The sequence below is a fragment of the Talpa occidentalis genome, unplaced genomic scaffold (genome assembly GCF_014898055.3).
Source record: "Talpa occidentalis isolate TD23 unplaced genomic scaffold, MPIMG_talOcc4v2.1 talOcc4.5, whole genome shotgun sequence".
NCBI lineage: Eukaryota > Metazoa > Chordata > Mammalia > Eulipotyphla > Talpidae > Talpa > Talpa occidentalis.
The window spans coordinates 1522552-1549136 of NW_023604861.1; the positions used below are offsets into that span (position 1 = coordinate 1522552).

The 26585-nt window shown below is 59.9% G+C and overlaps 1 protein-coding gene across 1 annotated transcript in view; it reads right to left on the reverse strand.

The window, feature by feature from the left end:
* Positions 1–2405: 2405 nt before the first annotated feature.
* MYO16 (myosin XVI) overlaps positions 2406–26585 on the reverse strand; it is a 250269-nt gene continuing 226089 nt past the window's right edge. Inside the window, 3 exon segments of the mRNA XM_037528697.2 lie at positions 2406–2636; positions 14644–14735; positions 21685–21843. Coding sequence (XP_037384594.2) covers positions 2406–2636; positions 14644–14735; positions 21685–21843 — 482 coding nt within the window.

Genomic DNA, 26585 nt, shown 5'->3' on the forward strand with positions numbered 1-26585 from the left:
TGGAATGCTGGCCCCCCTTTTAAATGTTACCCCCTTTAATAACTTCTCGGCCCAGGAATGGCAACACTTTCGCCAATAGCAGTTTCCTGAAGTGTCTCCGTCTGCCCAGTGTGAGTGAGCGACCTGGTGGGGTCCCGCCTGCAACCCCCTCAACAGTGGTGGAGACCCGGTGACCACTCAGACCCCTGGGGCTGAACCTGGGACTGGCCGGGGGGAAGCGGAGCTGGGAAGGAGAATTCCTGCCCTCCCCGGGCTCCGGCCCTGGGTCCCGCCCTTTGCCTGCCGGGATCTTAGACGATCAGAACCTGAAAGTGAACCTGGTTTTCTTCCGCTGTTCTCTGGCGCCTGCGCTGGCCCTTGGGATTTTTCAATAGTTTTATTCTCTTTCATTTTCTTTAGACTTTAGCAACTAAGAGGTGACAACAGGAAAGCGTCATCTGGGCAAAAACGAGGCTCTTTGAAGCAGCTGGTGTCGGGGAAGGCGGCTCTGGGGTGCGGGCGGGGTGTCCTGACTGGCGGGAAAGGAGGGGACCCCTCGCTGCGCCCCTGCGCACAGCGGGGCTAAGGGAGCTTCTGCCCCAAGGAGTCCTTGCCAGGAGAGGTCAGAGCCTTCTCGTATTCTAGTGACCCGCAGAGGTACATGACATCAGATCAGACTCACGTCCCCGCACAGAACAGCGGTATTTTGGGTAAAGGTGGAATTTTTTCAAGTCAGCAAAGTGAGCAGGAGGCCAGCGTGGGCCGAGGCCGCCTTTGAAGGACCCAACCTCAAAGTCTGACCAAGCATCTGGGCTTTAGAGACACTCACGAAACCACAGTAATGGGGCGTCGGGGGCTGCGGGCGGGCCTGGCCAGCGGGCTCTGACCTCGGGCCGGGGGCTCCTGGGGGCGCCCCGCTGGGGCACGGGGCGCAGTCTCGGGCTCTCTCCGCACACCGTGGGGGCCGCGCCGCCCTGAGCGCACCGGGCCGCCCTCCGCGCGCTCCTCGGCTGTTGACCGCGGCGAGAGGCCACTTGGGAGTGTGAGGAGGCCGCTGGCCGTCCGCGGGGGCGCGTTCTCCGCACTAGCCCGAGGGTTTCGGCTGGACAATCCCTGCTAAGACCTAGGCCCCATCCTGCCCCCTCTGCGCGGGGAGCGCGGGGAGCGCGCGGCCCCCTCAGGCCTGGCCGTCCTCGCGCGGGGTCGCTGGGCGCGGGGCGCGTGGCTCACCCCGCAAACCCACCGAGAGCCCACGAGGTGCGGGCGCGCCCCAGGAGCCGCAGAGCCGGGAAGGGCCGTGGCTGGGGGCGGGGAGCGCGGCGGGGCTGGCCTCGTGGGCGGGGGACCCAGGGCTCCTCCTCGGGGTGACTCCGCTCTGGGCCTCGCTGACCCAAAGGGCTGCGCTTGCTGTGCGGAGCCGGGCCGTGTCCCCGCTCCCCGCTCCCCGCTCCGTGCTCCCTGCCCGGGGCCTGCTGGAGTCGTGCAGCGTCGCGCCCTCCCCATGCCTTCCACGGAGCCGCGTCCCGCGCGGACACCCGCCACCACCCCCCCCCACCCCCCCCCCCCGCCGTCCGCGCCAGCCCGGGGGCGCCAAGCCAGAGCCGGCCAGGCGGGCGCGGGGTTCGGCGCCCCCCACGCGATCAGAGGGCGCTCGGGCAGCAGCGACAGACAAGACACAGCCGGCAGCGTCGGACCTTTATTGGCGCGGCCTCTGCGGAGGCGCGAGAACAAGACGCTCCAGCGGCGACGCGCGGCTGCCCCGCGCCCCAGACGCGCGGCCACAGCAGCTGGGGGTAAAGGGGCGCTGGCGGTTTGGGGGCGAGGGGACAGGGGGAGCCATGCAGCGGGACCCCAGGGCAGCGCCGGCGGGGTGCGGCCGAGGCGCTGGGGTCCGGCGGGTGCCGAGGGCCAGGGGTGGGGGGTTGGGGTCCGGGGGTCGGGGGTCGGGGGTGGAGGCAGGAGCGGGGGGCCAGGACCCGGCTGGGCCAGCGCGCGGGGGGGCCGCAGGCGGAGCTGACACAGCAGCGGGCCTGGCGATCTGGAAGCGCTGGAGGCTTAAGAAAAGGTGTGAGGTGACGAAAGTTCTAGAAATCGTTTTTTCCAAACTGTATTTTGACAAAAGGGAGCACCACGGGTCGCAGAAGGTCATAAAACACCGTCATACAATGTAGATTAGGAGCGGGCGCGGGATTCCACTGAAACACAGACACCCACGAAGACTCAGCGCCACCTGCCGAGGCTGACCACGGGGCCCGCGCGCCGCGGACTGTGCTGGCCGAGGCCCTCGCTCCTGCCCGCCCCGCCTGCCCACCTGCCCGCCCCGCCTGCCCACCTGCCCGCCCCGCCCGCCTTTCCCTGCACTGCGGGGCGGCCGCCCGCACACAGCCTGGAGACCCCGGGTGGGGCGCGCGCCAGGTGCCCGGCGGTCAGATGCTGCTGTCCCAGAGCTCGGGGGGCAGCCGGCCCCCGCACGACGCCCCCTCCGGCTTCTTCAGCAGACTCGGCTTCCTGCAGGGCGGCGGGGGCGGGGCCCTGGGCTCCGGGCACGGCAGGACGCGCGGCCAGTCCTCCCTGCGCTCGCACAGCTGGCGCCGCCAGTCCAGGAGCTCCTGCAGGGCCGCGCTCTCGTTCTCCGAGAGCCGCAGCTGCTGGATGACCTGCGGAGGAGAGGACAGGACACCGTCACCCCGGGCCCCAGAGCGCCAGGGACAGCGGGACGCAGGGGGCTGGACGGGGTGGACCTGCAGACCCGCCTGTGCCCTGGGTGCCTCGGGGTGCCTGTTGGGGAGACCACGGGGTGGGCGCCAGGCTGCACACCGGGCGGTGAGCAGAACAGACACGGGGACCCCGCAGCGGACCTGCGATGTGGCCCAGGGGCTCCCCCCAAGGCAGCAGGCCCTTGGCCTCAGGGATGATGTCTGTGCCACTGACTCCTATTCTAGACATTTCTTTTTGAAATAATCTTGGTTGAAAACATCATGTAGGTCGGGGCGTGCAGCCTTATCACTCGAAGTCTAGCGTGTCCCATCACAGCTGACTCGCGGTGTCTGTCCTTCTCTGTCTGGCCTCACCTAGCACAGCACCGTCTCGGTTCATTCATGTTGCTGCCATGATGAGGTCTCAGCCCTTTTCATGGCTGAGTAGTATTCCACTACAGCTTCGGGGCGCATTCAATGATGGGACTTGGGGGTGTTTCCGTATCTTCTGTGAATTCAGCTGCAAAGAATGCAGGTGCAGGCAGCTCTTCCCGCTAGTGCCAGGGCGCCCCGTCTGCCAGGCCCTCACCAACGCGCCGACTGCATGACTCCCTGAGCCTTCTCTCCATTGGGTCATCACAGGTGTGTCTGTCTGCGACGGGCGCTTTGGGTTTCTCAGGTCTCACCCCATTCTAGACTCATCTCCATCTAGCCACTGTCACTGAAGGGAAGGTGGCCCCATCTGAATAACTCACGCTGCCCAGTGGCCATTGCTACACTAACACAGAAACTGTTTCCTCCGAGACGGCCACTGGGCCGGCACAGGCAGGACTACCCCGGTCAAGGGTGAGCCCGGTGCCCGGGTCTGAGGCAGAACCAGCTGGAAGGGCCACGGGTCTGCTGGGCCCATGGAGCCCGAGGGCTCTGCCACCAGGGAAAGGGCCGAGGGGTGGGCTGAAGTGGGCATAACAGTGACCCATTTAATGGACACTGCGAGGCGCAGGGTGTGCAACGCACTTTTCAAATCTCCCCACAAATGCACGGCAATCCTCCCACAGTCCCACGTGGCAGCGCCAGCGCTTGCAGGCGAGGACACCGAGGCTCCAGGAGGGCACGTCGCGCGCCCAAAGTCACATGGCCATAGGGGCAGGGGCAGTCTGGCGCGCAGCCCTTCTGGACTGAGTCCACGGCGCCTCCTTGCATAACCACTGCCCAGCGCCTGGCCATGCCAAGGCCAGGCCCACACCCCTGCTGCTCTCCTTCGCTGTCTAAATGGGGTTTGAGCCAAATCAAAATATGGATGCAGTGACATTTCGACGCAGGCTCATTTAACCTGTGGCCATGGAAGGTTTGTGCACGTGCCCCCGGCAGACGGTCAGCACGCAGTGACCGCCTCGACAGCGTTCTCCTGGGCCTGCTCTTACAAGAGGGTCCTAATGGGTGGGGAACATCTCAGCCTCAACTGATTATTGTCCCAAAACTTCCAGAAACATTATCTTTAGGTGCCACGACTTCAGATCCATCTATTTGGACACAAATCAAGAATACGGTAGCCACCACAAGTGACTGCTCGAGGCAAAATGAAAGAAAGAGGGAGAAATTATAAAATCATGTATTTAAAACATCAGAAAGCTCCTGCACAACCGAGAACTAGAGAAACTACAGCTCTCCACGGAGAGACCCTTTCTGCGTGAACAGGTGATTATCAACGGCCTTTTCCCGCCTGTCAATTCTGAGCTTTTGGGGCTACAGCAAACTTCCAGGAGAAGGAAAAGCCACAGCAGGATTTGAGTTGCCTGCGGTTAGAGAAAGAACACGGCACGGCCGGCTATTTCCCCAAATAGCCCTGGCTGCCTGGCTCTGCGGTCGGGGCTGGGAGCAGCAGAGCGGGGCCTCCTATGGCGGCAGAGGGGCTTCCAAAGCAGTGTGGTGACCACCTCAGGCACCCACTGGCCTCAGCTTCAGGATTGCAGGTTTTGACACCAACCGGGGCCTGTGGCTGGGAGCAGGGCCCGCAACTCTGAGGAGGACTGCAAGGCCACCTCTGATCTGCCAGAGCTGAGGAGCAGAGCAGCCGCGTAAGGATCCAGTGGGCGTCAGGGAGAGCCAGAGGTAGACCAGTTCTCCAGCACAGCTCCCCGTGTCGCCAAGGTGGCAGCTGCAGCAAGGCCACTCCCCAGCCCCAGCTTAAGAGGGGGGCAGAGCCCCAGGTGGAAACAGCACAGTCAGCACCTGGACGGCTCGCACAGGCTGCTCCCCTGCAACCGGGTGCCGTGCTCGTGAGGGAGAAGGAAATTCACCCACAGCCCAAAAATGAACCAGGTTCCCGGGTGACCCAGGGGCTAGAGCTAGTGGATGAAGACTTTCAAACGCCTCTGATGACATGTTTAAGGGGCCAGAGAAAAGGATGGACGAGTCGCAGCAACAGCAGGACAGACACAGACATAAAAGGACTCGAGTCGCGGCAGAGATAAGAGGGATGTCGCAAAGCAGCATTCAGAGATGCTTCCAGAGCGCGCGACGGCACCAGCAGGCTCACTTAAGGAGCTCAGCAGAAGATACACACGCCAGCAGCCACAGAGGACACAGCAGGTCGGTTAAAATTGCTAAAAGACAGAGACAAGGAAAAAGGCTTTGAGAGTCCGGAGGAAGAAGGCAGATTTCTTCCGGGCGAGCAGTGAAAGCTGGGCCAGGGCAGAAGCGCTGGGCACCCGAGAGCAGCGGGTCGCGGGAGAAAGGGCCGAGAGGATGTGATTCCACCACCGCTCTGCCCTCGGCGGCCCGGCCCCCAGCAGAAGGGCGACACGGGTGGCTTCGGACAGACGAAAGTGAGCATGTTTGTCATCAGAAGCTAGTGTGGGTTTTTTTAAGGCAAAGGAAAACGATCCCAGATGAGAAAGTGGAAATTTTCAAGAGATTTAAGGACACCTGGAAACCAATTCCTGGGCAAGCAGAAATGAGAGGCTTACGCTGTCTGAGAGACCGTGTCCAAGGAGACGCCAGGAGGGCTTACCTGAGCGTCTAGCATCAATTAAGAAAACGATGAAAGTGGCGACATCTATTTTGATGCAATAGTCAAGGCTGTGTGCTTTACCGACCAGAGAAACTATAAAAAAGAAGCGTGAAAGAGCAGATAATTCACACGCTCATGTGCGAGAATGCGCGATCGTAATTGCTCCATGAACCTAAAACAGAGCAAGAAGAGGAACACGAGCCTGGGAGGTCCCCGCCCGCAGCTTGGACGCCGGCACAGTCAAGTCCAGCGCGTGGACATGACCCTCAGACCCACCCGGCCTCACCCGAGCACAGGACATGCCCGATCCGCTTCTTCTCGACCCCAAAATCTCCTCAGCAGCTTTCACCATGGCCCAAGACACATGCCAAGTGTGGGCCTGGGATGGGGCTTCGGGGCAGATGGCTGTGAAGGCTGGGCCCGCAGAGGCACGAGCCGCTGAGAGGGAGAGGCTTAGGGGCCCCGGGTGGGGGGGCTTCCTGGCACACGAGGCCCCAAAGCGCTCAGCTGCTGCTCCCCTGTGTGGGGAAATAAAAAAGCTGTCCACCCTTCAAAGCTTCTCAATGTTTACTGAAAAGATCCGAATTCCCCAAGTATATTATAACAGGTGCCCCTTGTGCACAGAAGCCATTAGAAAGCACTTTCTTGGGTCTCCCCGGTGGTGCAAGGGGTTAGTCCCAGCACTGTGAAGCTGTCCGCAGCCTCTGCAGCACGTGAGTCCTCTCACCCCTGCACCTCTGCCTGCACCCCAGCCCTTGGATGCATAAATAAATAAATATTTAAAAAAAAAGAGATGACCTGGCACCCCTGAGCAGGGCTGCCTCGACCTCTCCCCTGCGAGCGCCCACGTGTAGGAACAGACGCGCAGGGGCTCAGGTGCAGACTCACTTCCTCGTGGAGACCTTCACACGAACAGTGACCGAGAAAACAGCCGCACCAGACACCGCGGATGGGACCCCGAGATCGCAGCGTGGGGGGCCTGGTTTCATGCTACGGAGAAGCTCCTGCCGACCTGATATTTAGAAGAGGTGGGAGCGGCCCCGCGCCCGCCGGTGAGCACTCTGCATGGGCTCGAGTCCCCAGACGCCAACTGGCCACGAAGACGGGGTTCACTGGGCTGTGCAGACGAGCGCATGCGTGTGCCAGGCCTGATGTGGGCGCCGGGGCCTCGTTCGCTCACTCACGGGAGGTGGAGGATGAGCCCCCGCCACTTGCAACAACACGGACGGGAGTGGAGGGAGGGGTCGAAGGAGAAAGACAAGCCCGCGCTCCTCAGAGGGGTGCAGAGAAACCACACAGAAGAGCAGACAAACCAACCCAAACAGGCCCCAGAAACCCGATGCAGAACTCAGGGGGCGTGGCGGGGTGGGGGTGCCGGGCTGGGTGGCAGGAGCGGTGTGGTAGCGAGAACCTGTACCCCAAAGTCATGTACCTAAACAACGTTACCTCAATAAAAACGATGCAACTGAAAAAAAACAAAAAAAAAAACCTTTAATTTTACTACGTCTTCTACAGCCCAGAGGGAGATGCAGGAGGTTTAATGCGGTTTATTACGCGTCTATCTATTTACAATGCTCAGTGGTTGTCTATTGTGTCATCAATAGGCTCCTGTGAGATGAACTAATTAAAAAATGAGATATAAATTTGCCTCACCCCCTGTGGATATGTATTTCTATGAATTATAATAATAATGTAGATTAATAATTTGCTGCTGATTCTTACCTTAAGTCTTACCCTTTCAGGATAAAAATAGCCTTTGCTAAATAATTCATATGTAAAATCACGTTGCTCTTCATTTGTCACTGAATTGATTTTTCTATTGACTGTTCACCCAAAGGTGAAAAGAGGCATTTACTGACATTTATGGAAGGTGAAAGCAGGAAGTCTCTCAGCTGACTGAATAGCGAATATGAGTGTTTCAAATGCAAATCCCATTTTCACTGGATGCTAACAAGATGCTTAAAGAATAATGGTTAAGAAAAATTAAAAAACAGTTTGTAGAGCCAAAGTCTCTTTAAATAGATCCTAAAGGGATGACAAAATAGGATTAAAAAATTGTGTTTTTTGATTGAAGAATTGTCTATTTCCATACTTGTAAAGAAAATCAAGAAAAGAATCTGAAAGCAAAAACAGCATTTCTGATTTAAGTAAATAATCGATCCTCCCCAATTCAGAAAGTTTATTGCAGCTATCCAATCATGTACATTCTTGCTGTTTTCTTTCCTTTTTTTGCCTACGGGTTAAATAAAGGGGGAAGGAGCCTAGAAAAGGCATGTTACTAATTCTGCTGGGAGGTTGGCTTTACCTGCAGTGAGGCGGGGGAGAGGATCTTAACTTTATCTTCCACTTCTATTTATTAAAAAATTGATGACTATACTTACTTTATAATAAGCAACATTAGATTGGAGCACATCTAATATAACTTAAATGGGCATTTATTTTCATTCTGCCATCGGTTTTAAGTTCATAGCTATGCATAAAAATGGACTGATGAGCGAACGCATGTTTCTTCAGATTAATGGAAAGTTATAAAGTAGAAATTTATGACTGCACTGAGCATCATGCCATGTAATTAATTTCTGACATTTGGGATATAGATTTTGTCTGAGATCTGCCCTCTCTCCTCAATTCATTTAAAAAAGATGTGGCAGCATTACCATAAGTGGATCATGACAAATACCGATGATGCACACTCAGGGTACATTTACAGCAGTGGCGCGTTAGAACACAGGGGCGCAAAGCAGGGGCTATATGGAGCCGTAAATCCATCCTCTGGACACACAGACAGAAGAGCGCTACGTTCCCTTTCAGTTACGTATCTGGGAGTGACGGGAGCCTCATCGCAAGCGTCAGAGGTATTACTGAAGACAATCAGTTCGCCAGACCCCACTTCTCCCAAGAACGGCCCCGCTCACATTTCTTGCTCCTTCAGAAATATTTGCTGCCTCTGCCGTCCTGTTGTCCAAGCCGCCAGGCCTGTGTGTCTTAGCGTGTCTGGCCTCACTCATTAGCGCAGCTTCCCGGACATCCCATCACGTGTCAGCCCATCGTGTACCCCGGACACTGGCTGCAGTGCTCCAACCACTCCACAACACTCCCCACGGAGAGCCACTGAGTCCTCGGAGATCGCTTCTGAACACCATCACCACGACAGTCCTTTACAATCTTTTTTTAAGATTTATTTATTTATGCACAAAAGAGCTGGGGTACAGGCCAGCGGCGTGGGGGGTCAGAGGACTCACCAGAGACAGAGTGGGGAGAAGAACAGGCAGACTGACCGAAGTACACTGCTGAGGGGAGCCGCGGGGAGACAGGAGAGGTCTGCTGCGCCGTGTGGGTAGCTCCCTGGCCGGGGATGGAACTCGTGCTGCAGAGGCTGCGGACAGCTTCATAGGCTGTGTTTAACACCTTGTGCCGCCAGGGAGGCCCCTCCTTTACGTTCTTTTTTTTTTTTTTAAAGATTTTATTTTTATTTATTTATTTTATTTATTTACACAAGCACTGGGTACAGTCAGAAGCGCGGGAGGGTGAGAGAATTCACCAGAGCCAGAGCGGGGAGCAGAGCAGGCAGAAGGACCGAAGGACACTGCTGAGGGGAGCAGCGGGTGGCAGGAGGGGTCTGCGCGCCATGCGGGACCCTGCTCCGGTGGCCGGGGAGCAGCCGGGGATCGAACCAGTGCCGCAGAGGCCGCGGGCAGCCTCGCAACCCAGCGCTCAACCGCTGCGCCACTGGGGAGGCCCCTCCTTTACGTTCTTAAGGCACTTTCACATTTAATTACTCTGGTAAATGCACATAAGCACGTGAAACAAGCAGGTTAAGTATCATCAGCTTCATTCTTGGACACTGAAGTTCTTTTTTCAAGCCCAAGCTCACTTCACTTTCCAGCAAGGGGGAGAGTCCACATGCAAGTTCAGGCACCTTTAGTCTCATCGGCCATCGTAGGTGCCAACTGCTTTATCTCCCAGGAGCTTCCCTCTGCCCGTCAGCTCACACAGGCGCTTCCAAGGACTACAGAGGGGGAAGGCCGCGGGGCCCCACGCGACTTAGACTCTCACAGCGTGCCCTGCTCTCAGGAGGCGCCTTCCACCCCCACGAACAAGGCGACGCGGGTGCCCGCTTCCGCGGGACACACGCACGGCGCTCCCTGGCAGGCTAGAGGCCTTTCCGAAACACACAACAAAAATCACCTGCAGGCCCATAACGCCCACCTGAACGCACCTGGCCTTCATCATCTGGGCTTCTTACGTGACCGACCCCCGGTGCCAGGCTCACCTGTTCTAGAACCTACTTCTCAGGTCAGAACCAAGATGGTGATTTCAAGTTACCATGTGCCAAAGAACTCAGGTCTACAAATACGGACTCTCCCTTACTTCTTTTCTTCTGTAATTTGAAAGCTCAACGGAAGTAGCCAAGAACAGAGAATCTCCCGTTGGGAGGACGCCCTCGCAGCCGAGGCCTCGAGCAGGCGGCGCCTTCCCCGGCAGGTAAGCAGGCCCAGGTGCGCGCCACCTCGGCCTCCTGGGACGCGGAATGGGCACTGTGGTTTTTCCCTCGGAGCACTTGTTAAGTTTCTGCTTTCCTCGCTGATAACGGTGCTTTCGCTAGCAGAGCTATGCTGCCGGCAAGCAGCTCAATTTTATAAGGAAGCAGAGAAAATCTCAGGTTTGCCTGTGTTTTATGTGACAGTTTTCTACGTACCCACCCAGTGACGGACACTTTTCTGTGGAAAATGCCACCGTTTAAGGCTCGCCACCAAGCCCACTCACGGCAGCGAGTCCGCGCGTCCCTGGAGGCCCAGCCTGGGGTCAATTGCTGGAGCCCCCCGGGCCAGCGGCTCGCCTGGCAGCCTGAGGCACGGCCTCCTGGAGGGGCTCCCCGCCTCGGGTCTGCGTGAGCTCGGGAGGAGCCTAACCATTCAACTAAACGTCCACATGGCGATTTTCATGCAGCCCCGTTGCGACGCAGCTGCGGTGTGTTCCAGCAGCCGCAGCAGACCGGGTGAGCATGAGAGGAGGCCGGGCTCGCGTGTGCCCTGCAAGCTCGTTTCCTCCACATGTGACACGACGAAGAGGTTGGTTCAGTGAGCCGGACGCGGAACAACGTGCTTCCCGACGTGGGACAGTGCGCGGATCCGCCGCTCTCCTGGGCGCTGTGTCCACGCAGCCCTGATCTCACCAGGGCCTGGGGCTGCCCCTGTTTCATCAGAGACCATCCAAGATTTCTCACGATGACTATCCGAAGAGGAGAGGTATTAACGACGTGTTTTTATGGTCTTAAAAAAAACAAAGGAGGGCCTCCCCGGTGGTGCGGAGGTTGAGCGCTGGGTTGCGAAGCTGCCCGCAGCCTCTGCAGAGCCAGTTCGATCCCCGGCTGCTCCCCGGCCACCGGAGGAGGGTCCCTCATGGCGCGCAGACCTCTCCTGCCGCCCGCTGCTCCCCTCAGCAGTCGGTCCTTCTGCCTGCTCTGCTCCCCGCTCTGGCTCTGGTGAATTCTCTCGCCCTCCCGCGCTTCTGACTGTACCCAGTGCTTGTGTAAATAAATAAATAAATCTTTAAAAAAAATAAAAATAAAATAAAAATAATAAAAACAAAAAAAGCAAAAAAAAAAAAAAAACCACAAAAAACAAAGGAATATAAAAAATGTCTGGCAAGAAATGTAAGTGCCCACAATAAAAAACCCAAGATCATAAGCCGTGCAGTCCCTGTGGAGGGGGCCGAGGGGACAGCGCCGCCGGTGGGCGCGGCCCAGCACTGTGGGGATGTGAGCACAGACAGGCCGGACTCGAGTGGGAAAGAAACGGCTCATTTTCCAGTGTCAGGTGTGGCCCCTAAAGGGAGGCGTAACCGGCGACTTCACGCAGGGCCAGCACTGGGCGTTTTCTTTACCCACCCCCTCCTCCCAGGCCCTCCCCGCCGGGCCTCTGGCTTTTGCTCTATTTATAACGCGGGGGCTGCGCCAGGTTCCCGCCTCTGAGTCAGCAGGGCTGCAGGCACAGCACACGCGCTACCAAGTCCTTCTCGGTCCAGGCTCCCTTCGCCCCGGCCCTAAACCACTTCAAAGGGGTTGCGTCAGGCCTTGCGTCAGGCCAACGGCGCCCGCGGCTCTCCTGGTCTCGGGCAGCCTGGCAGGTAAACGTTGCACTGGCAGCCCCGCTCTGACAAACGGAGCCGTGGAGCAGGCAGGTGGCAGGGCGCCCCGAAGAGCCAGACCCCGGCCTTTGCATTGACAGAACAATCACACAGCTGCAGCGGCGTGGGGAGGGAGGGCGGGAGGAAAGGGGGGGCACCGGAAAATGTGCTCTGTCATCTCTGGTGTCCGTTGAGAGTCTGCCCCCAGCCTCTTGCCATCTGCTCCCATGACTCAGCGCTGTCTGTGGGATCGAGCGCAGTTCCCCGGCCTTGGTTTCCATCTTATGAACAAAGCTTTCCACTGATCAGCTTCTGGGGTCCCTGGTCCAACATCGGTCCTCGGCCCCCCGGGCGTTCCTGGTCATCCCTCGTGATGCGTCGCCTTCCCAGGGTGACCGGGCTTTCTGCTCTTGGCTGATTTGAGAGGCGCCTTGTAAGGTCTGGCTCCTCTGACTGACTGACCGGGCAGTCCTGACCTTGCGCAGGAACGCAGAACTGCAGGGAACAGTAACGGCGGCCGAACAGGCCGCTGAGGAGCAGCAGACCCACAGGTAAAGGCACATTCACGTCAGAAACGCAGCCGAAGGCCGCGCCCTGTCCTGGCTCCCCACCTATGAGACGCCAGCTCTGAGGGCCCGGCCGGCCACCGCCCCTCGGCCGCTGCGGGATTCCCGGCAGACCCGCGGCCCCTGGTCCTCACCCCGACGGTTCACGGCGGGGACCCCCGGGGGAGCAGAGGTGAACACAGGATTTGGGGTTCGGCTTGCGTCTCAGCTTCCACGGCTTTTAATCTTTAAGTGAGCGTCATCTTCGCTACACTTGTGTGAAGGTGCTATGCTGTGCCAAGGAATAAAAAGTGATGATGGGAAAGAATTATTATCAGCCCCACTTTCTGTGTTGGGCATCTTGAGCAAAGAACCACTACTATCCTGCAAGGCTCTGCCCGGGCCAGGAAGGTTCTACACTCACGCTGAGAGCAACGCGTTTGTGTGCTTTATGCGAAAGTCATTCCTCTGGATAGAAACTGAAGGGGGAATACCAATAAATACGATTCTTGTGTCAGTCAAAACTCTTTTTTGCAAAACACAGACGCAGCTCTGGACGCTGCCGGCAGAGGCACGCTTCGCTCCTGGCAGGGGACGGGCCACAACAGAAGCGGCAAGGGTGCAAGCAGCAGGGAGCAGGTGGCGCAGCGCACCGTCCAGCCCTGCCCGTCGCCTCCTGACCCACGTCACAGATGGACTGTGGTGAGGCCATCTCCATACATGTGTCCAGCTGCGGGGGGCAGGGGAGCCCCTTCTCTGAGAGCTCATGTGCCCACCCTGGCCCCTGAGAGTTTTGCCTTGACCAGAAACTTCCAATTTTCTGAGAAGGCCAGAGGAAGCCGCCATCCCTTTCAGTGGGTCGTGGCGAGTCTGTTTGCAGAAACAGGACACAGGAGCTCGTCCAGCTGTGGGCTCTGAAGCCCCCCGCGATCTCTGGCAAGTCACTAGGTCTAGTTCTTATGTTCATTTTTGTAGCCTCCAATAACGTCTCCTGACGCACCTTCCCTAAAAGCACTGATGATGCTACTTACAATGCAGACATCCTCGAAGAGGGTGTCTAGCCCTCTTAGCCAACGTGTGATTCCGGCTGCCAGCCCATCTGCCCAGGTCTGACTCACAGACTCCCCATCTCACTGCGAGAGCAGAACCCCAGATGCGCGTGCCCAGTGCGCCTGCTCTGCCCTCAGTGGCACCGGAGACCCCGCACTGCCCACAGGTCAAGAGGCCTGGCCTCTGTCCCTTGAAAGCCTGCGCGTGGGGCTGGGGCGGAGCGAGCTGGGGTTCCAAACAAGCCCCGTGGAGACCGGGCGGTGGGCGGTCTTCCTGGCACCTCCCGGCCTCTCCTCAGCCAGACCCACGTAAGGTGAGAGGGGCAGTCACGGAGATGCCTGTTTCCAGGTCTTCTCTCAAAAGTCGTCCTGTCCCCAGAGAAGCGCGGGGGCGGGGTCCTGGCGGGGCGGTCGGCCGTCTGCGCCCGCGGACCTCGCCCGGACTCCCAGCCAGCGGGCCCTGGGGCCGCCGCGATGGAGCAGCTGCAGAGATCACAGGTGAGGGCCACGCATGTCCCAGGGCCCGAGGGGAGCCGTGGCGATCTATTATTATCTCCAGTCAGCGTTTTCTTTCTATTTCAGGGCCCATGCATCAGTGTGAGTGATTTCAGCAGATGGCCTGTTGCAAGGTTTATTTTTAAGATTGAAATTATTGATTTTTTTCTCTAGCTCATCAGTGTCATTTAGGAAGATCTCAGCTGGCAATAACAGGGCACGCCCGGCCTTCAGAGGGAAGCTGGCCCTTCGCCGGAGAGCGGCTTCGTGGGCGCATCTGGGCACGGCAGGGTTCAGGGACGATTTTCTGAAGATGGCTGACACGATGAATATTGTCCTGCAGCTTCATAAAAAGAAGAATTCCGGGGCCAAAGCTCCTCCCTGAGCACGATGGTGACCACTGACACCGCCGGCTGCGAGCGCCCGGAGCGCGGAGCCCCCTCGGGAAGACTGTCATTAAAGGAGAAGTTTAAACAGAATCCAGCAGGAGAAGGACGCTGGTGCCCGACTGCAGCCCTTGCGCCTGCTGGATTCCCCCCTCGGGGCAGAGGACCCACGCTTTTGAGCTGGGGTCTGCCACAACGATTCCTCTTCGGAGACCAGCAGGAGGTGGGTGTTGGGAGAAGGGGAGGGCGGGGGCCGGCGGAGAGAGTGAGCGGGACGGCCCGTCCCCCCTAACTTGCCGCGTCTGGTCACCTGGCCCGCTCTCACCGCCAAGGCGCGCGCGGAGGCCCTACCTGTGAGCTGTGGCTCTCTCGCGGCCTCTGGAACGGGGGGCTGGCCTGGCTGCTCACACACAAGCGGGCGGCGCGGTCTTCCTCGGGCGAACCTGCAGGGGCACGAGAGGGGTTAACACGACGGCGTGTCCTGGAGACAGACAAGGCTGCGCGTGACGATCACAACTGTCTAAACCGGCGGACCCCGCGCCGCAGCGGCCACCGGGAGCACACACGGAGTGACGCGCTTCCCCGAGGACGCGTGCCACGGCGGAGAGCCACAGCCGCGGTTCATGAAAGGGGAGAGGACAGAAAAATGGAGCCGAGCGGTACTGAAGGGGCGAGACCTTCTGGGACCGAAGCTCCTCCGATGAGAGTGCGGGGCGAGGAAGGGAGACAGGGAGGGGGGCGCTGGGGCTGACAGACTGACAGACGGGGCTTGTTTCCCTATGGGGTGGGGGCTGTGAAGGCAGAGGGGACGCACTAGGCTTAGGAGTCAGGTGACATCATTTCACACGGGGTGGGGGGTGGAATCCCACGAGGGGGAGGTGGGGAGCTGCCATCCGCACAGACCAAGCCACAGCCAACGGTACCCCGAGTCCCAGCCCTGGAGGGGGTGAGGGTGGCAGTGGGGGGAGTGCAAGGCTGGGGCCCAGGAGGGAGCGGGGAGCCTGGGTGCCGGCAGGCGTCTCCCCAGGAGCCCGGGCTGAAGTCCTGGGCAGAGAGCCTCGTGGGGTCACTGTGGCAGCAGCGTGAGCTGCTGGAAGCTTGAAGTGCAAAGGAGGTTTGAAGACAGATGTTTTTATTTTTGGCCAACAGAGCGTTTTCTTTGCTCCCGTGTTAGCCGCAGTCCTTCTGCAAGACGGACACCCCGACGCGGGGCCAGGCGCAAGGCCTGGCGGGAGGCCTGAAGGGGCACCCCCGTGCCAGCACCGGCCTTCATGCTAGAAGGGTCCTGAACACAAAATGCAAATGAAAACAGAACAATACAGAACATTTAAATACACTAAATGCAGACATTATTCTTAAAACAATCTGCAAATCAAAATAATGGACCCACCCGCAGATTGTAAAGTATTGGCAAAGACCATGTATAAAAATTAACGAGCTCGCGAATAGCCGCGGAATAATAATCACAGTCAACATCATCAGGCCTTCAGAGACAGGCCGCCGGGACCGCAGCCGCGTAGCTGATTCACCATCACCCACCTCAAGCCTTTTTACTGCAAAGACGTCCTGGGGACGTGAAGGGAGGGAGGCGCGGCCGCCCGGCCACCCGCGCGCAGGGTCCAAGTGTCCTGCTTCAGCTCTGTTGCAAGTACTTGTCACGATCTTTTGAAAAATCCCAGAAATCACTTATTTCACCCGTAAATTCTTGAGCACGAGTTTCTAACTGGTAAGGGGGAGCTCCTCCCAGGGGGACACTCCTCCCAGCCGGGGGACACGCCTCCTAGCCCCGCTGACCCCAGCTGCGGGATGCGGAGACCCCGACCTTGCTGCTCCCCCCAGCTTGCATCATTAGCCTCGAGGGGTCCAGACAGAGGCAGGAGGCTCTGTGCCCCTTCTCCCGGGAGGGGCTGCCACTCAGCCTCCCTACCCGCCCGGAGGCACTTCCCGGGGGCATATCCTGCCCCCAGCTGGGTGTGCACCAGCCCGGGAGCCCCTGGAGAAGGGTGCCGCGATTTTGGAAAGAGACACTGAAGTCCACACCCAGGCCCCCGAGGGCTTATCTGAAGTTTGCAGAGCGGGGTGACTGGGCGGGGAGGGGGCGGCACTGGGTTTTGTCCCGTTGAGTTCAAATGTGCACGTCAACATCCCGCACTCCGCAGGGACCCGCATCAGCTCAGGGAGGGGCAGTGGAGGCTGGCGCCGCGCCCTGCGCTCATGCTCCCCGCGCCCGCTGACCCTCACGTCCCTTGCCCCGGCCCCGGCTCTCTGACACTGGACCTCTGTGCCCCGCTCTTGACCACCTGTCCCTGCGCTCGTGCTGTCCTCAGCTCAAGGCGCGGCGTTCCACACGCGCCCGCGGCTGGAGCTTTCCCAGCTCTCTTTGTGTTTTCCCTTCTGATGCCATAAATAATCCCCGCGTCACCACCTTCCTTGAAATGCTGCTTTTCTCGTTTGCTTTTCATCCCGGAGCGCACACCAGGGTCACAGGCACGCAGGGCAGAGGACAGATGACATGCAGGGCAGGCGGGGCCACCTCCGTGCAGGCTGTCGCTCGGCGCTGTCCCCAGGGTGGGCTCCCCGAAGACGCAGGCCTCAGAACGTGTCCCCAACGGCACAGTCACCGTCCTCGCACCATGGTCAGGGGCTGTAACCCTTCCCGGCCCTGGGCCCCAAATCCCGCCAGGAATGAGCCCCCGCGGCCCCTGCTGAGGTGCTCTGGCCCCCGTCAGCTTCAGTTCTCAGACCTCTCTTCAATCCCTCGGCCTCGGCTCCGGGCCCCACGGCGCCCTCCGGAGCGCGGGACGCAGGCTGTGGGCGTCCGCGCGGGCTTCTGCCCTCCTGGCCTCAGGGGTGGTGCAATCTGGTTTGTCTCCCCGAAGTCGCAGACGGCGCCTCTCAATGTGGACACCCTTCCCGAAATGGTCTCCCCACGTGCGGTGCCTCGTGCACGGAGCGCTCTCCACTGACCCGCGCACCCTCTGCTTCACGGCCGGCCAAGCGCCTCCCTCCCGTGAAGGCGACAGACACTAAATCTTCGCGGAAGGGGCCCCTTCCTGTCTGAATTGTGTCTCTTCTGGAGACCCCATGCTTCCCGTGGAGACACCCCGGCTCCTCCTCCAGGTAGTGACAAGGAGCAGGTCACCGTCTCCGGGGCTGACCCGACCCCCTGCGGCTCTGTTCCGTGTCCTCCTGACACACAGGCCACGTGTGGCCATTTTCTCTCTGCACACCAGGCTGCTCACTCCCTCCTGTTCCGTGCGGCGCGCCGGGCCTGCACGCAGCAGGTGCCTGAGCCATGCCTGCCTGACCGATGCGCACCCAACTCTTGCCAGGCTTCCTCCTGCCTTTCTCCAGGCACAGTGTTTCAGTGCTCCAGCCAGGGCATGAAGCACACCTTCCCCGAGCCCCACCCCTGTCCCGAGGTCCACTGCCCCCGCATCATGCACACGCGTGTACACGTGTGTATGTGTGCGTCACAGGCAGCAGGGCGCGCTAGCGTCCCACGAGGAGGCGTCACATACTGAGCTCCCGAAACAGCCCCAAGGGCAGGTCCTCCGTGATGCCTGCTGGGGGCCGAGGCACCTGGGTCCGGGGCAGAAGCGGCCCAGGGCCTGGGGTGGGGGCCTCGGGCGGGGCCTGGAGCCGGCACAGGGTGAAGCACCTGCTGGGAATCGTAGCGTCTGAGCTTCATTCCGGCACCTTCAGCCCCGACTGCCCAACGCGGTGTGGACACTGAACTGCGTGTGATCCAATCAGAAATTATCCCAAAGTGCGGCCCGTGAAATCATCTCAAAGACGACGTCAGAATGCTGCCAGGCAGCGGGCGCGTGGGGCGGGCTTCCCAAAAGGGCTTTTCCCTGGCGAGTCCACCCGCCGCTGCGCAAAACCAGTAACGGCGCGGTCGGCCAGGCTGTGGGGACGGCGCGGCTCTCCGGGCGACGAGACTTGGGGCGGACACAGCAGCAGGGGCTGGAGGTGACGGAGTCCGGGGAGGAAGCGGAGCTGCGGGGCACGTGTGGCCGCGTCTTCATGGCCGGGACCCGAGGCTGCCTGGCTAGTGGCCGCCCCCAGAGTCGGCGGGGCGCCCCGGGGCACCATGTTAGCCACGGCGCCCGCACCCCCAACCGACCGAGCTGCAGCCCTGCCAGGGCTCACCAAGTCCCTCCCTGGGCAAGCCCCTTCCCGCCACAGACCGCCCTCACGGTGCGGCAGGAGACACAGGCGGACAGAAAGGAGCCGGTCTCCACGGGATGATGAACACAAAATCGAATGGGTGACTGTCTAACTGCCACTCCCTGACATTCAGCCACAAAGTGCAGTCACTGAGCAGCAAGGGAGCGGGTCCGACCGCACATCGAACACGCCGAAATGTTCAGAACGTATTTCCACAAAATAAACCCCTTTACAGTCCCAATATCCCCCCCGATATAACGAAAACACCCTCACCCTCAAAACCGTTCTCCGTGCTGACGCTAAGCAACCCCGAGTCCAGGGAAGAGTTAAGTCCCCCGACAGACCCACGTCTGTGTTCCCGTCCGCGCGGGAGCAGCCGGCGAGCGGGAGCGGCCTGCACCCACGGCCGGACTCCGGCACCCGGCCGACAGCGCGTTATCTCTGGGCAGCGGAGGCAGGTGCAGATCCTGGCATTCCAGAGAGGAGTTTCCCAGAAAATAACGCTATTTTGGGTTCGATGACAGCTTCACTGTGACCCGACGTCTACCTCGTGTTGATTCAGCGAGCACGTGGCTGTGCTTTGTGAGGCACCCACGGTCCCTTAGAGCCGCCACGGGAATGCTGACGTCCGCAGTGACCGCTATTTGTCCAGCGTGGGTCGTCCTCAGGGGCGGGGGTCTCCTGGTGGTCCCCAGAGCAAGGTCTGATGGCTCTGAGGTGTTGTCCCATCGTGAACGACAGTGAGTGCTGGGCTCCGGGCGGTGCCGGCCACAGTATCAACCATCCCCGGGAGGGTCCAGGAGACACGAGCTCGCAGTGTCCGCCAAGGCGCGTCCATGCAACCCGGCAGGCTGCGGCCCATGCTCCTTGCATGCTGAAGGCTGGACACCCTGAGACATCGATCCCTTTACATTATTAATTTCCAGGAAAGTAGCCCCAGATCATGCACGTTCGTCTCGAGGAGGGTTTGTTCCTCTGGTTTCGTTTCATTCTGATTTGTTTATTTTTTGTGTGTTTCTCCCTGCCGACAGGACAGCCCGCCTCACTGCAGGGACTCGGGCTGATCTGACCACACCAGCTACCAGGCTCTCCCACGCAAAGGGGGGCCTGTTCCACGGCCCTCAGCAGCCTCTGCCCACAGCCATCCTCTCCCGCCTCCCCGGGCACCAGCCACAGGTGGTTCTGGGCCCAACAGGCTCGGCCCCGCCCCGGCCCGGAATCTGAGGACTCCCTGAGACCTGCCCCTCCTCCCTCTCTCTTCCTCCACCTCCCTGGGTTTGGTTTCCTTTTCTTTAATCTCTGGGATTGTCACTACAGTTACCTAAGAAGAGCGCGGCCAGAAGTTCCCCTCATTCTCTCTCCAAGCTGCTACTGGATCTTTCTTTTCAAAACGAAATCACTGTCCTCACTATTGCAGGAATCCCCCACCCCCTGCCCCATCCCTCACGCCTCACCCCGCACCCCTGCCAGGTGCCGCGAGTCCACAGGGTGAGCAGTGGGGCCCGGCCCGACTTTCACTTGCTTTTCTGTAACTGCCGCTGAAGCTGGGCTCTCTCAACAGGCCCAAGTGCTTACTCGTGTCCCTCCCGTCTAATTTCATATTCAGTTATTCTTTTGCTTTGAACCTAAGTAAATACTGAATACGAACCTTTGTTGGTTAAACAGGTGAAACATATTTTCTCTCTCTCTCACTATATTCTTTTCTTTGTGGTCAACACTCTTTTGTATTCCAATTAGGAAGCCTTTTTGTTCCTTGCCTGCTTCAGGTGTTAAATATTCTTCTATATTTTCTTCTATAATTTTTATTATTTCGCATTTAGATCTGTAAGACACACAGAGTTTTGGGGCGTGTAGTGTGAGGTAGGGGTCAAGTCTCATTGTGTCTCTTACAGGGATATCAGTTGATTATCTTCCCCCGCTGCCCTCCAGTGGGAATTCTGTCAGAAATCAGGCGACTATTTGTGCAAACGGGGAGGGCTCTTTTTCTATCGTTTGTTCTGTTTGCTGGAGGAGTTTGTGAGCACTGTCTGTCATATCTCATCCTTAGACTTTTGAAAGAACGTGACGGAAATGCCAGTTGGGTCTAGCGTTTTCCCTGCAGAATGTATTCAGTGAAACATTCACTTAATTTCATATTTACACACAGATTCAGTTTTCCTATTTCTTTCCTCCATTTTGGATAGTTGTATTTTTATTTTAGAAGTGTCTGTTTATCTAAATTCACAGATTTATCTTGGCATGGAACTGTTGTTGTTATTATTATTATTAAAATTTCTGTAAGATCTGTACTTGTGCCCTTGCTTTTGTCCTTGGACTCAGGGGCATGCGTATACTTTCTATATTTCTGTCACCCTTGCAAGAGAGTCATCGATTTTACTAATGTTTCAAAGATATTAAAAAATAAAAACCCAGTATGGTTCTGTTCATCTGGCTCTCAGGGTGGACACTTCAGGCCTTGGCCCCAGTCCTGGCGGGCCCTGCACGCGTCCAGCACCCCACGCCCAGGAGGCAGCCACAGCACAGTGGCTTCTCAGCTGCCTCTGGCCCGGGCGAGTGTCCCCCACGTCCTGTCCCTCAGGATGCACCCGGCTCTCTCAGAGGCCCCTCCTGCCTTCCACACCCACTGGACTGTCCAGTGTCCAGCCGGGACGATTTCCTCACATCAGACAAACAACCTGCAGCCCAGCCCCTCTGGACGATCTCAAAGAGAAGCTGCCGGAGCCCTGTCAGCCACCCTGGAAGCCCTGGACCCTTCACAAGCGACAGAGACAGGCCTTTGTCTCAGCCTTTATCGGGGTGCTGCGTGCGCGCGAGGCTGGCTGCACAGCACACATCCAGCCCCCCATTCCTGTCAAGACCTGCCGCTGCCGGCCCCTGTGTTCTCAGTGTCGTCCTCCCTCTACCTTTCAAGAGCGAGAGGAGAAATGTTTCTCGGAATTAAAAATCCCGTCAGAGCGTCCACGTCCCCCCCAGCGGGCGTCTCGCGTAGCCCGGCTCCACGGGCCCAGGCGCCCGAGCATCTGTGCGGAGTCGCCTGGGCCGAGCGCGACTTTAATGCCGCGTAACCAACGCGGTGCTGACGACGGCCTCAGGCGAACGTCGTGACTCGCGCCCTACCGGCCGGGTCTTAAGCTCTGAGCTCACTCGCCTGCTTTGCGTCCCTCTCCCCGGACAGCCACGGAGCGGGCACCCCTCGGCCGCCGCGCCCGCTGCGCTTACCGCTGGGCAGGGGGTTCCCGTTCTCCGCCGCCACGGCGCGGCACAGCGCGTTGGCCAGGTGAGCCCCGTGGCTGTTGGCGTTCCTGTCTTGCGTTTCTGCCGTGATTTCCGCCGTCCCAGGGTCCTCTCGGCGGGTCAGGTTCATGTTGGTTTCAAAACCTAAAACGGATTTTAGGAAAGATGAGTGTTTTCAGATGAATGTACTGACCGCGTTGACTAGAACATGGACGGGGAATACCGCGGCGTAGCGAGCATCCCTGACACCGTGTTCCACGGCCGCCCTACGAGGGCTTGCACGCGTGGCTGCGGCCTAACCTCTAGGCAGGAGCGGGGGGAGCAGCGAGGCGGGGAGGGGGTGGGCAGGACAGGGGCGCCCCGGGCCGAGGGAGGCTGCAGGCTGCGCAGACGGAGCAGGCAAGCCTGGCCACCGAGGCAGAGTCCACGTCAACCCGAGGGCCCTGTGGCTCCCGAGCCTGCCCTGGACGGCAGCCCGGCCGGAGCCGCCTGCAAGGAGAAGGGACAGCAGGACCCGTGGCCTGAACTCTGCGGCTCTGCACCACGCGCCGCTACCAGACAGTCTAGGACTGAGTAGCTATCGGGCCGAGTGGGCCAACTCTATTTTGCTGTGCTTTGTTTTTCTTTTTAATCATCTGAAAGTGAGTAAATGAAGGTTTGCTTTTTTTTTTTTTTGAGATTTATTTATGTATGCACACAAGAGCTGGGGTGCAGGCCAGAGGTGCGGGGGGTGAGAGGGTTCACCAGAGACAGAGTGGGGAGCAGAACAGGTAGATCTACTGAAATCCACTGCTGAGGGGAGCAGCGGGTAAGACAGGAGAGGTCTGCCGCGCCATGTGGGTAGCTCCCTGGCCGGGGATGGGCTCGGGCGGTGACAGGAGCCTTTGCAGCGACAGCCTGAGACTCAGCCCCAGGCCACCAGGGAGGCCCCAAACAGCTTTGCTTTTAAAGTGATCTCAAGACACAACACATACTCGCTTTCATTTCTCTCCAGGTTATTTTTCTCATTCTTTTGTTGGGCTGTCTGCTGAGCGCCTGCTACGTGCCACACCCAGGGCTGGCGTGCGATGCTGAGCGGGGCCCGGGCAGCGGGTGCCATGTTCCCTGCACGCCATGGCTACAAGCCTGAGCTGGGCAAGGCAGGGATGGCAGCCTCGGCCGCTCCTGCGGGGGAAGCAGGGGCAGTGGGTGGCCTTTGCCTGCGTTGGGGGTCAGGGTCGCCACTGCAGGGTGTAGGCTCAGAGCGGGAGGATGGAGCAGCTGAGGCTCCCCCGAGGGTGAAGATCCCGGAGCAGGTGTTGCTCAGAGCACCCTAAGGCTGAGCCCTGGAGGGACAGGACACCCCAGGTCCTGGGAGGCACCAAGGAGCCATGGAGTTTTGTTCTCAGGGAAATGGAGGTCCCAGGAGGGAAGCAGGAAGCCCCTCACAGGGCCACAGTCTGGGGGTACAGACTCACCCCGAGTCCCAGCTGCCCTCTCACCCTCTCAGAGACGGCTGATGCATTGAAATCATAGTCAGCGCCTCTGGTGTTGCTCCTGACGTTGAAAGAATGTGTTCATCATCCCGAGCACCGGGTTAAACTGCAGCCGAGAACTGGTTTCCACCTGCCAGGCTCCCACCACCTGCGAGGCCTCCCTCGCCCGTCTCTCCGCTGCCCGCGCCCACCCGGGGGCTCTGCTGGGGTGAGGGAGCGAATCCTCGGTGGCCAGCGTGGACTCCGTGGCCGCCGGGGGACGAGGGTCACGTGGCTCTCGCACTCGCGCTGCGTCTGAGCCGGCCGACTCCCGTCCGCACCGGGCCCCGGTCCGACCCACTCTGGGGGGCGGCCACCATCACGCCTGGCTCGGAGGCGCGGCCGGCTGGGGGCCCCGCTCCACACGGCCCTCGGGCGGCCGCTGGGCCCTCGTCTCGCCTCCTCCTTCACCTGCTGCTGGAGGGGCCGGCGGCCTCCTCCCGCCTGTGGCTTTGCCACCACGTCTGGGGGGAATGGCCTGGGCAGCGCATTGGCAAAGTCGCCTCTGGGGCCTGCCGAAGCAGCAGACGGGGGGCAGCCCCCCAACATATGTGCTCAGCAGGGAAAATGCATCCACGGTGAGGCTGAAAAGATGACGATATAAACGGCGTTTTCAGAACCCCAAATGCACAGAAAACTGGGTCGTGCCCTCGTTCTTAGGCTGAACAACCTGAGCCCTTGTGTTCTTCCCCTGCCTGGGGGGGACCGCGGCCGCCCCTGCCCCGGCACTGGCCTGCTGGCCGCCCCTATAATTAGCTGGACATGCAACACCTCGACAGCAGGCCGGCCTGGCCCCGAGACCCATTCCTGCCGTATAATTCATAGGTCACGCGGTTATTTATATGGCTGTTATTTTTACATTTCCAAAATGCCAGGAGGTGATGTAAATCCAAGAGTGGGGGCCCCGGGGCGGGCCCAGCAGCACCGAGCGCCGGGCAGCTGCTGCTGCCGCCATCGGTCCACAGTTGGGTACCTCACCTGGGCACTGTGGTGAGGCCGAGGGGACGGCCTGGCTTCGGGGAGCAGGACGACGCCTGCATAGAGGCCGCTGGCGGGGCCTCGCCTCTCCCCTGCTTCTTCCTGGGTCACCCACTGCCCGACGTCCAAGGAGAGTGACGAGTGGAAAACCCGACATGCGCGCTCCCTGAGCACAGCCCTGGCCGTGGCGGCTGGCAAGCGCAGCCCTTCCTCCGCGTGGCCACTACCTTGGGGATATTAGGTCGAGTATGAGCCAGTGTTGGGTGCCAGGAAGCTCGTGGTTCTCAAGGGATGGAGGGTGGCTCGCCAGTTCTCAGGGCTCCTGGCTGCACCGCGGCCTCCATGGTACCGTGGCTGCCATGCTGGGCCTGCGCTCACTTTGGCAGGGTGTTGTTTTTTGTCTTTTGCAATGAACATGCAGTGTTAAGTTGCAACTGGCTGGTCACTGCAAAGGAGCAGTATCCACTAGGGACAGTCCAGCGGGAAAGCGGGGCCGCCAGGGCAGGCCTGTGAGCCTCGGCCGCGGCACAGCTCGGGGCTGCCCTGGCGTGGACCACGGGCTGGTGTTGAACAGAGCCGGTGCTGGGGTGCTGAGGAATTTTCTAGGCTAATCCGAGGATTAGTCATGAAAATGACTGGGTGGCGGAAAGACCTAAACGTTGGTAGGGAGTGAAGAAATGGGTCTTCTGTCCCGATGTGCTTAGGGAGGGAGAGGACGTGGCTTCCACCCAGCGCATCCTTGGGAAGCCGCCGGCACCTGCACCAAGCCCCCAGCCCCTCCCCCGATGCTGTCTCTCCTGGCAACGAGAGGCAGGTAGCCGGGATGGGCTGGACTGACTCGCTGACAGAGGGAGGCTGCTGAGGGCCGGCGTCTCTGCAGAGCCCGGGGGAGTCTCACTCGCCACGCTGCAACGGCTGATCGCATGGAAACCTTCGCTGGTCATGAAAGCGAAGCCGCTGCTGCAGAGATGGCCTTGTCAGGAATTCAAGGCACAGCGGGTTTTCTCCCGCCGAGGCTGCCTTCCCGAACATCCCTTGCCGCGGCCTCCTGCCTCCGGCTGTGGTGCGGAGGCGCATCCCTGGTCACAGGCCAGCCGGCACGGGTGACTCCGCAGCCTCCAGCTGCCCGCCCTGTTCCTGGGCTCTGCCGTGGGAAGCGCCGGGTCCCGCGACGGGGTGTGAGCCCTTGGCCAGCCCTTGCCACTCCCGGCCACGGGCCATGTTTCCGGTCCTCGACTCACGTCCCTTAGAAAACCCCTGGCGAGCTCCAGAAGGCGCCGCGCAGACACAGCCGGGCCGCCCACAGGGCCTCTGCCCACCCCATCCCGCCGGTCTCAGCTGGGCCCAGGCAGGCGGTGTGAGGGCGACTCTGACACCCCATGAACCAGACCGAAGACCTCCTCCAGGGGAATGCAGGGCTTCCTGGGGACAGACTGGGTCTCACCCCAACACGACAGGCAGGTCAGAAGTTGGGTGCGGGTGCGGGGCGAGGAACTGCACCCCTACCCCGCCCTGGGTTGAACATCCACCTGGCGGTGATGGCACTGGCTTCTCTGGGGTGTTGGGCTCCTCGTCCCCACGGGGTTTGGAAAAGGAGGGAGGTTTTAGTGCTGGTTCAAAGTGGCGCAGAGGCAGACGGGCGCCCCCTTCCAAGGGGGATGTGGGCGAGGCAGGGGTGCAGACAGCCAGGCAGCAGGAAACTGCGCAGGTGCTGCCCGCACCTTACTGTGAGGTTCACAGAGCTTCAGGCCACCACCCACAGGCACGTCACCAGGAAGAGGGCTCGGGAGTGAGAGGTGGACAGCGGGCAGTGTGGGCGTGGGGTGCGAAGAGCCCCCCTTGTCCAGGCGTCAGCCATGGACGCGGGCTTTGTCTCCATCTCGGGGCGTCCAGATGTGCACGAGGCAGACCCCCGATGCTGCAATCTCATTAGAAAGCGTCAGCAATTCAGTGAAGACGATCAGAACTTCTGCGTCAAACACATGGGACGGAGACTGCAATGACCCTGGACGGGCCTCGGACTTCTGCCCAAAATCCCGTGCCTGCGCGGCCTGGCATCCTCGCGGCCAGACGACATGAGAGCTGCCGCGGGAGCCGTCACGGAAGCGTCTCAGCACGAGACACTGACGTGAGACGCGGGTGTCGCGGGGGAGGCTCTGGCACACGGCACTGTGCTGAACACATCTGGAGTCCACGCGTCCCCCTCGCCGTGGCCTGCGCGCTGCCCACCTCGGGGCTGGCAAGTCCTGAGGGCGCTGCCACTTGGTGGTAGGGCGCCTGGGAACTATCCTGACTCCATCGTGGGCAGGAAGCCCTGGCTGTCAGAGGCAGCGTCCAGAGGACTGGAGGGGGATGGACAACCCGCACTCACCAAAGGGATGGAAGAGCCGGTCT